This window comes from Talpa europaea, assembly GCF_964194135.1.
Source record: "Talpa europaea genome assembly, chromosome: 14".
Lineage (NCBI taxonomy): Eukaryota > Metazoa > Chordata > Mammalia > Eulipotyphla > Talpidae > Talpa > Talpa europaea.
The window spans coordinates 12,809,242-12,822,081 of NC_140082.1; the positions used below are offsets into that span (position 1 = coordinate 12,809,242).

Here is a 12,840-nt window from a genome sequence, read left to right on the forward strand (position 1 = left end):
ATTTAGACCCATGGGTCTTGCCACTGGGTTTTATCAACTTGAACACAGATCGACCCATGAAACTCGGGCCACCAGTCCCTCCCACATCTGTGACCCAGTAGCTCTTACTGGTCGAATCCTGAGCTCTTACGCTGAGCTACAACTTGGCCTTAGACTCTGTCTCAAGCATGGTTCCAGGCAACCCTACTAATTAAGTAGTTAATGAAACTAACAGCAACCCCAACAACACTCTCCAAGGGCTTCCCATGGCTTAGCATTTCACATCTATTAACTCTTTCTGACCCTCACTACCCACTCTCATGAGGCGGGGTGTATAGTTTTTCTATAGTTTTGCAGAGCAAGGCTTTGAACCCAGGCTCAAGTGCACGTTCTACTCACTGTGCTATGCTGCCTCATGCTGGGCATGAGAAGGAATCTACAAACCAGCTCAGCTCTAACCTTGTCTGCATGTCACCCAAATATTCAACTGGAGAGTCATTTTATAATTTGTTAAACTGAACCCCAATAATCTATGAAATAAAAAGGGAAAGAGCATCCAGGCTCAGGTAAAGCTGCCTACAGGATCTGAGGGTGTGCGATGCATAACAAGCTAGATGGCAGCGCCAGACTCTTCCCAAACCCTGAGAAAAACTGCCAGTGTGCTCAGGCTTGCGCTCCAGAGCCTCATGAGCATGTCCTGCCAAAACATCCACCCAAAGGAGAATCCTTGCCAAATCCCATCTGAATATTTCCAATCAATGGTACCCCCAAAGCCAATCACTCCACCAAAGAATGATATAAGCACATGTGAAATTCCCACTCTTAGGTAAGAGGTCACTCCTGAAGAGATAATGGTTAAAATATATAAAGGGTCAGCCTCCCTATTCCTTTTAGAGACCTTGTCTACATGAGAGAGCTCAACCTGAAGTCAGGAAGCCTGGTGTCCAGTCCATCCCTGACTCTCATAACCATCTCGAGCATGAATAATTCAAGATAAGCTTTCCCTGGGGCCTCAAGGTGGTCATATCTGCCTCACAGGATGTTGGGAAAGTCCTAGTTACATGACATACCCTCACACATTTCAAAAACCATGAAGGGCTGGCTGCTGACACATCAGTTTCTCTTACCATAGAGTGGGATCGCCAGCTGTCGCCGGAACAGACTGTGGACTTTTTCAAGCTGTGAATCAAAGGTTTGTTCCCGGTCAGAAGGGGAAAGGAAGTCAGCTACAGGCTAAAGAAGCAAATCCGTGGTAAATGACAAACTTTGATTTTTCCTACCTCAAAAATTATTTCAACAATTTTTTAGTTCCAACTGAAAAAATGTGTGACTTTTTAAACATGAAGTATTGTGCCAAATGCTGGAATAGGTTCAAAACTAAATGTTATCTCTGCTTCTGCTTATGATAGGGAGAAAACAAGAAGGAATATAAGCAACAGAGCCAACTGATGATAATAAGGCCAGAAGCCAAGTATCACAGTATCAGGTGTTGGCGCTGAGATTCATGGTTATAAGGGAGGAAATCTGGAGACTCCTGGAGGAGCTGGCTTTTGGGATGCGCCTGCAGGCTCTCCAGGGCCAGTGAGAAAAGGAAATTGATGCCCAGTTGAAGGACCGGCCTAAGTAAAAGAGTTCAGAAAGTGCAAGAACATTGAGGGAACACGGGAGTAGCATCCATGCAGGGGTGAAGACTGATTCAAGACAGAGCCACACGCCAGGGGCACCAGAGTTAGCCTGATGCCTCAGTCAGGTTAAGATTTTTCAACAGGGACTTGGGCTACTTCCCAAGGGACAGGGCCACTTCCTCTCAGGGCTCCGCGATGGACCAACAATTACTTGTGCACACACAGAAAAGCAAAGTGAAGAGGTGACACTGAGAGGGAGATGCTGTATGAGTTATGGCTTAAATTCTATAAATCAACCCAAAAATGCAATTATGGGGGGCATCAGATGATCTCTCACAGTCACAAAACAGAATTTTTTCTCTTGAAGTGGCATGGTTATTCCTGTACATTCATGAGAGCGTCATCAACTAGCAACTCAATGCACCTGTACACCCCGATACTACCCACAGGTCCATGTAACCAAAGCAGTAGTATTTTCAAGTAGCACAAAGAAAGGACAGCATCACCTGCCTTTCAGTCAAAATCATTCTTGCCATTCCACAAAGACTACTGATTTTATTTGTTTAACTGCCCAGCCAGCCAGGGATCTATTTGGCTAAGACCATTAACTGTTCTCCTGGACCATTGACAAAAACCATCCTGACTGTTCAAGGGCAAGGTTGTGGGGCCAGAGGCACTCACCCGGGCAGCTTCCACGATCGCACTCTCAAACTCCCGGTAAGCCTCCCAGATGGCCAGTCCTTTGGTCATGTGCAAGCCGACAGACGAGAGGGCCCTTTCAAACACAGAGCGAACTTTTTCAAGGCCACCTTTCTGACCAATCCCACCGACTGAGTACTGGCCATATTCGAGCCAAATGTTAGGACCTACAAATGAGAAGAGTCATTCTATTAGTTCAGGACAGGAAATAACCAAACATCAAAACTGATGCATCACAGAAGGAATGTGCACATCCAGCGAGGACACATTCATTCGTAAAGATGAGAGCGTCATCAACAATCAACTCAATGTACCTGTACACCCCAATATTGCCTACAGGCCTAACACTGGGGGGGGGGAAAAAAGGTACCTTGAGCAACATTCCTAAGTGTGATCACTGAGCCTTACTGCACAGTGTGTGTCATGTGGTAATATGTAACAGAAGCATGAGAATAAAGCTCATTAAACCTGAAAGGATCCCAGCAATGGATTTCAATGGAAATAGCCACAAATCTCACGCAGCCTTAAGGAAGACTAAAATTCAAAGCCTAGAGTTTTTCTATTTTTGAACCTTGGTTCACTTTTAAGCCTTCTGGTCAAAGTGATCAAAATTAAAAGCACCAATCTTGTTCCTAAAAATCTATTTTTAACGGGCCTCCCTGGTGGCGCAAGGGGTTAAGACGCAATCTATGAAGCTCACCTCAGCCACTGCAGTACGAGTTCCATCCCCGGCCAGGGAGGTGACCCACATGGCACAGCAGACCTCTCCTGACTTGCCCGCTGCTCCCCTCAGCCATGTGTTTCAGTCAGTTTGCCTGTTCTGCTCCCTACTCTGTCTCTGGTGAATCCTCTCAACCCCCAAAACTCTGGCCTGTACCCTGCTTCTTGTATGTATAAATACATAAATCTTTTAAATATGAAAAATAAATATATTTTAACAATACCTATGCAAAAGGAAATCAGACTTGGCTGTCTTGTTTTACTTTCTTTTAAGCTTCTCACATATTCCTATAGCTTTAAGATCAGATTAACAGGTTAAACTCTTCAGGAATGCAATCGGGTCTTACTGTGCACATTTTCCCTTTCAAGTCCCTTTTCAGAGATCTGAACATTTCAGAAGCCTATATACTAACTTTGCAAAATAAAAATACCAAAATGATAAAGAAGTAAATTTAAGAATTACTATATGTTTTCCTGACATTTGCTTTTTCACTGAAAAATCCATTTCAAATAAAGTCTGTTAGCTACTGTTTCTCTCACCAATTAGCTGCCATATGGGCAGCAAAGTAAAAGATGAGCTAGCTCTTAAAGCTGAAGCCCTTTTGAGAGTCAGTCAAGTTTGCAGATATCTAGGAAACTGCTCCTCCAAAGAGAAGAGACTTTTCAATCCATCACATCATTGGCATGGCTCTTCCCAACACTCAAACTAGAGTTAAAATCTCAGAGTATTTTAAACTCAGCAAATCCAAGCATGCAGAGACCATAACTACAAGAGGCAAACAAAAGAATGTGTCAGTAGATACCTGGGTTCCAAAAGAAGCACAAAGCCTCTAGATGTGGCTCCTCCAAAAACCCAGGAGCAAAAGGGACATAGCTACATTCTACTAGAAACCCAGTAAACACCCCCAGATATCACTACCGAGCACAGGCTGAGAAATAAAGGTGGTCCATGGGTTGTCTCTTCAAATATGCAAAGCAAAGCAAAACTGAGAAGCAGACAAGAGGTTTTTAACAGTCAAAACAAGCAGGGACCATTTGCCCACACTGAACTCCTAAAAACAATCCAAGAGCTCCTCAGGTCTTCATCCAGAACTAATGACGAGGCCTAATCTAAACGCAGTTATCTGGTTTCCTTACCACGGTAGCTTGGAGGGGGAAAGGGAAGCATCAGCACTGAGCCTGGCAGCAGGCTAGAAGCCTGAAGGCGGGAGCAGCTGGAAACCATAATAGACCAAAAAAAGCAGTGTGAGGAGGGACAAAGCATTCTCAGAGAAAGCAAGTATGTGTTGGTAACTTGGGGACATGAGGGAAGGGTGACAGGGTCATCAGAGAACACGGGCCATCATGTGTCTGGAAAGAAGAGGCCACATGCAGAGGCACAATCCAGCTTTTAAAATCACTTTAATTATATTACTTTATATTAAGAAACACCTATTACTCTCATTATTCAGGTTTTATAAAAATCTGGTCAATTTTTCTTGGCTAGTTAAAAGACATAGACAGTACTCTCCCTTGAGGCAATATATCTTCTAAGACTTGCTGCATCTCACAAGGGGAAAGTCCCACAATGGGGAAGGAGGAAAATCAAATTGGGAAGAAGGAAGTTTAATTCAAGGGGAGTGGGAGGGAATGTCACATCCCCAGTGTATGTAGAAAAGGCATTTGGAAGATGGGAGCACAAACAGGAGAGAGGAAAAGGACCGGAAAGGAGATAAGGCAGGTACACTTTACTTGCGCTGGTCACATGGCACCACCAGCAAGAGAGCTCTGTGGGGGGGAGGGTTCTGTATCTTGACTGCAGTGGTGACCAGTGAACCTCCATGTGGGATAAAATGTCACAAAGGATGGAGAGGATGGAGACGATGTCACCCAACTCTATTTGATAAAATTGATTGTAGTATACACTTACAATGGATGTGTTTTTACAAAATGTAAATTGTACTTTAATAAAGTGATTATAAATTTTAAAAAAAAGTCACAGAGCCATACACACAGACGGAACCAAATTTCCTGGCTTTGATTTTGTGATCTCCTATCTCAGAAAACTGGATGACATGAGTACAAAGGACTTCTCTGTGCTATTTTTGCCATTTTCTTTAAAGCTATATTTATTTCAAAATAAAAATGTTTTTCCTAAGATTTTTAATATTTAAAACAAAGCATACTGAAAACCCCTTCACTGTGTGGTAACCATTAGTCACCTCAAGTGGTAAAATCATGTAAGCTCCCCCCGGCGGGAGAGAGTTGCCGGGTGAGAGTTGTCAATTCCCTCTCTACAAAGACTTCTACTTTTCTTTTAAAAGCAAATACCCTCAACTGAAGATGCCAGACAAGAAGAATGAGTGAACTCCAGTTCAGAGACTGACGATGTTAAGCACCCGTTCCAGCCGCCCCCGCACAGCCCTCGGGGAACTTACAGATGTAATCCTTCACGGCCTTCTCAAAGAGGTCGTACACGTGCTCTCGGTCCAGGCCGTCCAGGGCCATGCTGATCTCGTCGTGCAGCCACTCCAGCCAGAGCTCTACAAGACAACAGCACCTCCCGCATTACCACGGCCCTCACCACAACATGCGTTAGCATTTCCTCCATCTTACACACTGGGCACAACTCCCAGAATGCAATTCTGCAAACCCGCACCAAGTACACAGAAGGTCTTATGCTTCCAACAAAGATCAAATCACCAAAATCGTAATAGCCTACACCCCTTGGGCATTTTATATTTTTGCAAGGTAGTTTCATAGATAATTTTCTCATTTGATCTTTGGGAAGATCCTGCAGGTAACAGTACCCTTACAACAAAGGCAACTCTGTAAGCATTACATTGCTTCAGTATCTCACAAGAATGCCTCATGCAACCCAGGCACTACCAGGCAAAAGCTCCTATTATTCCCACTTTTACTGCTGGGAAAACTGAGTCTTAGGATGTTTACATCATTTGCTTAAGGTCTCACAGGGAGTAAGACAGAAAAGAATGAATCTGGTTTCAGCTTCCATAGCCAGCAGGTGTGCTGGAGTGAGAGGGGAACAGAATTGGCTCCAGGACTAGTGTTTTCCGACTCCTCATCAAAACCTCAATTATTAATTCCTGAAAATTTAATTGCAAAGATACTCAATGCAATTATGTTCCCAAGTAAGTAGAAATAACTTAAATGTTCAACTACTGTAGAATAAATGAGGTATAAAACATTTACAGTAAACATTGCTTCTAAGGGCCTCCCTGGTGGCTCAGGGGTTAAGTCTCAGTGCTATCAAGCTATCACCAGCCACGACGGCCTGCATGTGTTCAATCCCTGGCCAGGGAGCTACCCACATGACACAGCAGACCTCTCCTGTCTAGCCCACTGCCCCTCTCAGCAGTGTATTTCAGTAGATCCACCTGTTCTGCTCCCCACTGTCGATAGTGAATCCTTTCACCAGACCCTCCCTCCACTCGCACCTCTGGCCTATATCCCAGTTCTTCTATGAATAAATAAGAAATATATCTTAAAAAAAAATGCTTGTAAAAGCTTACTTATAATACATTAACAACTAGTTATAAGAGAACTGGTTAAATACATAAATATTAAAAAGGGAAAGAGAGAATAGGGATAGAAGTTTAATTACCTCAAAAAATTTTATCATAATGTTAAAATAAGGAAATCAGGATTCAAAATGTGAATCAGTGCTGCGTGATCGCAGCTGCATTTTCATAAACACCATACAACGATAAAAAACAGTCGACTCTGGATGATTTTCTTTTGCCCACTCTATGTTCCACATTCCTTCTAAGGCACGTAGCCCACTTTCAGCAATGAAAAGAACACACGCTCTCCACATGTCTGGCTTACACATGCATTACCTTCCGTCAAAGGGAAGATCTCACTCATTTTCTGACGGGCCATCCTCACTTTGGTGAGCTCCCCTTCCAGCCGCAGCAGCCTGATCAGGTCCACGTGGCAGTTGTAGTCATAGACGTTGATAGACAGCTGAAAGGAAAAGTGAAGCTGAAATTAAGATGCCATCATCAAATAACTTCATTTTTGTCACCGATGGCGACAACCCACAATTGCTTCGGACAAAATAAATGTGTTATGGGGGAGTCACTGAAAAACCAGCACTGACCCTTAGGGGGAAGACAAGTCAATGACAGAGGCCTTTTACAATAAGTAAAAGGATGAGAAAAGTATACCATGTAAACATTAATCCCCCAAAGCAGAAGTGGTTACAGCAGTACCTCAAAAAGTAGGCTTCAGAACAAAGAAAATACCAAACACAAAAGGGAAGATTACGGAATGATGAAAGGATTAACCTACCGGGAAGATTAAACAATCCTAAATGTGTATGTACCAAATAACAGCATCTCAGAATAAGTGAATCAAAATCTGATAAAGAAACAGACACATCCACAATTGCGCTGGAGGCCTCAACTCCCCCCACTTCAGAAGCAGGTAGTTCTTCTATTAGATACAATCAGGAAGGAGAAAAGAACTCACCACCAACCGCCAAGGTGCTCTAACTGACATATACAGGTCACGCAACAATAATGAATATACACGCCTTTTGTCTAGTGTCCATGGAACATACATTAAGACCATTAAACAGGCCTCCCCGGTGGCGCAGTGGTTGAGCGCTGGGCTACGAAGCTACCCGCAGCCTCTGCAGCGCCAGTTTGATCCCCGGACGCCGGGCGAGGGTCCCACATGGTGCGCAGACCTCTCCTGCCACCCACTGCTCCCCTCGGCAGTGTACTTCGGTCCTTCTGCCAGCTCTGCTCCCCGCTCTGGCTCTGGTGAGTTCTCTCACCCTCCCGCGCTTCTGACTGTACCCAGTGCTTGTATAAATAAATAATAAATAAATCTTTAAAAAAAAAAAAAGACCATTAAACAAACCTCAACAAACTGAAAAGAAATACAGAATATGTCTTCTGACCTTCTGACCACATGGAATCAAACCAGAAATCTGTAACAGTAGAAAAATCTGAGTTAAACGCAAAGAAAATTTTGAAAATCACAGAAATGAATAAAAATGTAGAAAAAGAATTATATGCCATGACTAAATAGGACTCCAAGCACGCGTGTTCAATCTCTGAAAGCCAACCACTGTAACCCACTACATCAACAGGCTAAAGGACAAAAATGATGATTAGCAATTGTACAGAAAATGGTTTTGTCAAAATCCAACAACTGCTCATGGCAAAAAAGTGTCAGCAAGTTAGGACCCGACCAGAGTCAAAACCTTCTGTTCTGTAAAAAGACTCTGTTAAGAGAATGCAAAGACAAGCTACAAACTGGAAAAATTATTTGCAAACCACATATCTAAGAAAGGACTCACATCTAAAAGATTTAATTCCAAACTTAACAGTAAAAAATAAAACAATTAGAAAATGGGTAAAAAAACAAGCCAACATGTATATCCAAATAGATGCATACCCATTCACATATTTACTGATGGCAAATAAGGGACATCATATTCAGTATCATAAGTCACTGCAGAAATGCAAGCTAAAACCACAATGAGGGCCTCCCTGGTGGCCTAGGGGTTAAGTCTCAGCACTATCACCACTATGGCCTGAGCTCGATCCCCCGCCAGGGAGCAGACCCACATGGCTTAGCAGACCTCTCCTGTCTCACCCGCTGCTCCCCTCAGCAGTGTATTTCAATGAATCCACCTGTTCTGCTCCCACTGTCTCTGGTGAATCCTTCCACCTCCCCCTCCCGCACCCCCCACACACACCTCTGGCCTACACTCCAGTTCTTGTATGCATAAGCAAATAAATCTTAAAAAAAATAAATAAATGAGACATTTCCAGTGTCTCATGAGCACTAAGAAACGAGTGCGTATGTGGGTCTACTCTGGTCTCTGAACAAATTAACAAAAGATGCTCTAGAGAGATCTGTGAAATGTTTTCCTAAGCCCCTCACTCCAGGACCTGGAGCTGGAGGTGAGTGGAGACAGCAGGGAGGCCTGGTGGAAAGAATGCAACTGGTACAGCCATGGGAAAGGAGAGTGGAACAGGCCCTTTCGCATAGCACCTACTGAGTGCAAAACTGCCAGGAGCTTTCTGCACATAGTGTCACTTTAGCTTCACACAGCCCTATGAGGGAGGATTATTACAACCTTCATTTTATCAAATGGGACACCAGGCTCAGAGAGCTGAAATAACTGTCCAAGGTCTTTCCACCACTGAGTAAAGGGTGTGAGCTCACACACAACTCTGTACTGCACCATGCTGCCAGGGCAGCTAGGGCCCCGGGAGGTACCACGAACAGTGTCAGTGCATTAACACAAATAATGGAAAAATCTTTGCTTTTGCTACACAGACAGAGAAAACAGAATTCTGAGCTTCCTTAAAATACACTCAAGGATGAGAACTAGAATTCACAAATCTGGGAAAGCCAAGTTATTCACAGGCCTATGAGGAAGTCATTCATCATTATGTTCCACCACATAGCAATTACAGCACGAACTAGAGACTGTGGGATTAGGATGAGACAAGAGGGAGGTTTGGAAAAGTCCCATTTTCAAAACCCCAGAAAATGGGAGATAAAGTCAGAGGTTCTTTGGGTCCTTCAATTCACCATCACCTGCCAGGTCCCATCCTGGGCCAGTCTCAGAGACCTGAGGCAGGGCAGACAAAGCGCAGAGCACCTGTACCGGAGATGCCTCTGCCCTGGCCTCCTCCCTAGTAAGCTGTGTACCCACACCACTAAAATAAATGATTCTATTTCCACCACATCACAGAAGATTAAGACTCAGTAAGCCAATGGCTACTCGAAAGGCCCAAGGCCAGAAGTCTGAAAGATAGGCAAGAAGTCCTCCCAAAAGGACGGGCACACAGTCAGCCTGGCACCTCCTGTCATGCCGCATTTGCTCGATGAATACAAGACTGAACACCAGCATACTTACCTATAACACTTGCCATGTCCAACTGGATCCTTTGAGAATCAGATGTGATGAATGGGACAAGGTACATCTATGGATGATATCACAACCTCACAACTTAAAAATATCACTGCCAGAGAGAACATTACAAGGAAACTCACACCCAGCAAGGTGATGTGGGTAACCTAGATAAACTACTTCACATCACTGAGTGATTTCACATCCCGTGTGGTCCAAAGACAACCTTGAAAAGTTCAAATGAATGACTATGAGCAAATCCTTCAATCATATGTTCTAAGCCCACTTCCTCATCTGTAAAATGAGAATGTGATCAATCCCTTCCATGAGGCGCCCCCATGTCTCTCTCCCTTCCAGGAGGTTTGCCCAGCAGAAGACACCAACAGACATCTGGAAAGAGGAAGAGAGGGAGGCCAGGGTATTTCCCCCAATCCCAATCCCTTGTGGGAAACTGGGCTGAACCCTTTCAACCAAAGGTTTCAAATCTTCTCATACAACTATTCAGGTAACAGGTCACTCCCCTCACCCCTTCAGGTCTAAGGGTGGACTCAAGGTCCAGCAGTTACTAGTCCGAGGATATTAAATCTTTGCTCCTGATTTCCCAGCCCACACCCTTACAAGCAGGCAGTACCTTTATTGCCTTTATTGATAATCTTTTCTCAAATGATCCTAATTTCAAAGTGCCACCTATTCCTGCTGAACCCCTGAATGACACAGGAGTTAGAGATCACCTTACTCCTTAGGGGGGCAGGCACTGAGCTGGAAGGCGAGAATCACAAGTTAAGAAATTAATCCAAGCACACACAGGTGTGGAAACGCTAGAACTGGAGCCTTAGCCTCTGGCCGCTGAAATCTCTCTCTTTTCATTTCTGTTATTGTCGACAGGGTCCGTACTTTCTCTACCACGCCACATTTTATCGTCATCCTTCCCACGGGAAAAATAACTGACAATTAAGACTGTATCCTTACTACTGACATAGTTTAAAGCCCTGGCTAAGAATGGAAGTTCTGCAGTTGGTTCAAAGTTCAAGGCCCAAATCGCCACCAGGAAATGTAATCTTGGGGCGGGGGGGACTTCCCTCCACTAGGAGACCCAGTAACCTCCCGTAAAACACTATTTCCTTCCCTGCGTCGTTGGGAGAGCTCGGGGAGACCAGGCTGGCAAAGCCCGGAGCCAGCAGTAAGCGCATCAATAGGAGCTGCGGTGGCTGATAGCGGTTTTGCCGTCTTGGCGGCTTTATTACCGCCAAGGGCCGGGGAGAACGGGCTGGACCTGGGGCGCACGGGAAAGAGCCAACGCCCCGGCGCACCTGCTCCTCCAGACGCTCGATCTCCAGCTGGTTCTTCTCCTCCTCCTCGTCGTACTCCCATTCGTACTCCCCGGGAGAGCTCTCCGCCGAGGAAGCCATGGCGTACTCATCTCCGTCGCTCTCACTCACGCCTTCCTCCTGCTGGTCCCACGCTGACCCCATGGTCTTGTACGTCGCAGAGGCCACGGCCCGAGATAACACCTTCCTCCTCGTTCTAGCTGCCTTCATCTCATCCTCCTCTCCCTCAGCCTTGGGCGCAGCCTTCGGCTCAGCCTCTGGTTCCGAAGCCGATGCAGCGGCCGCAGTCGCCATCTTGCACTTGCAGCGACTCTCGGGTCTTCACTGGGCCTCCGAAGACCGGCCGAGGTAGAGGCTGCCCGCGGCGCGCGCCTGACCAAAACCCCCCCACACCTGCCTCCTAAAGAACCCGTGAGCCTCAGATGAGGGGGAAACAGCGATATACCTGCGACGCATATTATCTTTAAATACTTAGGTGAGTCCCCGTTGAAATAAATACTAAATTAACACCGCATGTGTTCCGTCACAACGTTGGACAGAAGTGGGGTCTTTGAACAGGAAGTGGAGGCCATTAGCGGAAGTCTTGGAGGGAGCGTGGTGACTGTAGTGACGGATTTGGCGCCATCTTGAGAAGGTCAAAATGATTCTTGGCATCGATGTCTTCGTTGCCTCCTAGTCTGAGCTGGAGCGTGATTCAGTTTGATGAGCCTCAAACGCAAAGAAAGCCCCAAGTTTTCAGGGAAGGATCGATTGCATCATTCATAAGAAAGCCCCACTTTCCAAAAGATTCCTCCCCTTTATATAGTACCTGCTGCCTTCTAGGCGTCAACTACGTGGGTTTTCTGGTTTGCAAAATCATGTTCAGCAAACCAATATTATTAAACTACATTACTGAACATTTAGTTAGAAACTCCTGATTGCAAGGCATTTTCATGTAAATTGTGAGTTTGTTTTATATAAAAATAGGTACCAGGGATAGATACTTTTTTTAATAATCAGGGCATGGTATTCGTTGCTTCTTAATTAAGCTCCCCAGGCTTTGAAGTAGTTAATTCCTGCTGTTTTTGTTCGTTGCCTTTGCTTTCATCAGCATGATGTTAATTACATCAGGAATTGTGTCTCTTTCTTTCCGTTGAATACTCAAACCCTAATTTAGCTGCTTGACACGTGGTAGGTGCTAACACATAACCTGCTCAATGGATGACTGAAGCATTGCCCGTTAGTTAGTCCAAAAGACAAGATCGAGGCTGAAAGAGCCCCACGCCTGGGATCACTCAGCCAGGAAGGTGCAGGACTGAGGTCCTAACCCATCATTGTCCGAATTCAAACCTCAGGCCAACCTCACTCGGGCAACCCTGGACAAGTTACTAAAGTGCTCTGAACCTCAACTTCCTCAGCTGCAAAATAATGTTAAGAAAGGACTGGGTGACCTTCTGCGCCGCATTCTAGCTGTGGGCTTTGAGACTGCGAACTTGAAAGCCCCGGTGGAGGCTGAGGTCTCGGGTCCACAGCCCAGCACCGGGGAGAGCCCAGCACCGGGGAGAACCCGCCCTGCAGCAACTTCGGACCTTCCCGCTCCGCGCCCCGCCCGCCCCCGGGGGCGTGGCCC

General features: G+C 45.4%; 1 protein-coding gene across 2 annotated transcripts in view; it reads right to left on the reverse strand.

The window, feature by feature from the left end:
- SART3 (spliceosome associated factor 3, U4/U6 recycling protein) overlaps nt 1–11,540 on the reverse strand; it is a gene marked incomplete at both ends in the record, with an annotated part of 28,524 nt that extends 16,984 nt beyond the window's left edge. Inside the window, 5 exons of one of the 2 annotated variants that reach the window (XM_084254207.1) lie at nt 1,107–1,212; nt 2,286–2,470; nt 5,441–5,545; nt 6,863–6,989; nt 11,214–11,540. In XM_084254207.1, the coding sequence (XP_084110333.1) occupies nt 1,107–1,212; nt 2,286–2,470; nt 5,441–5,545; nt 6,863–6,989; nt 11,214–11,525 (835 nt within the window). The remainder of the gene's footprint in view (nt 1–1,106; nt 1,213–2,285; nt 2,471–5,440; nt 5,546–6,862; nt 6,990–11,213) is intronic. The other variant, XM_084254206.1, reaches the window with a different exon arrangement.
- Nucleotides 11,541–12,840: the final 1,300 nt, after the last annotated feature.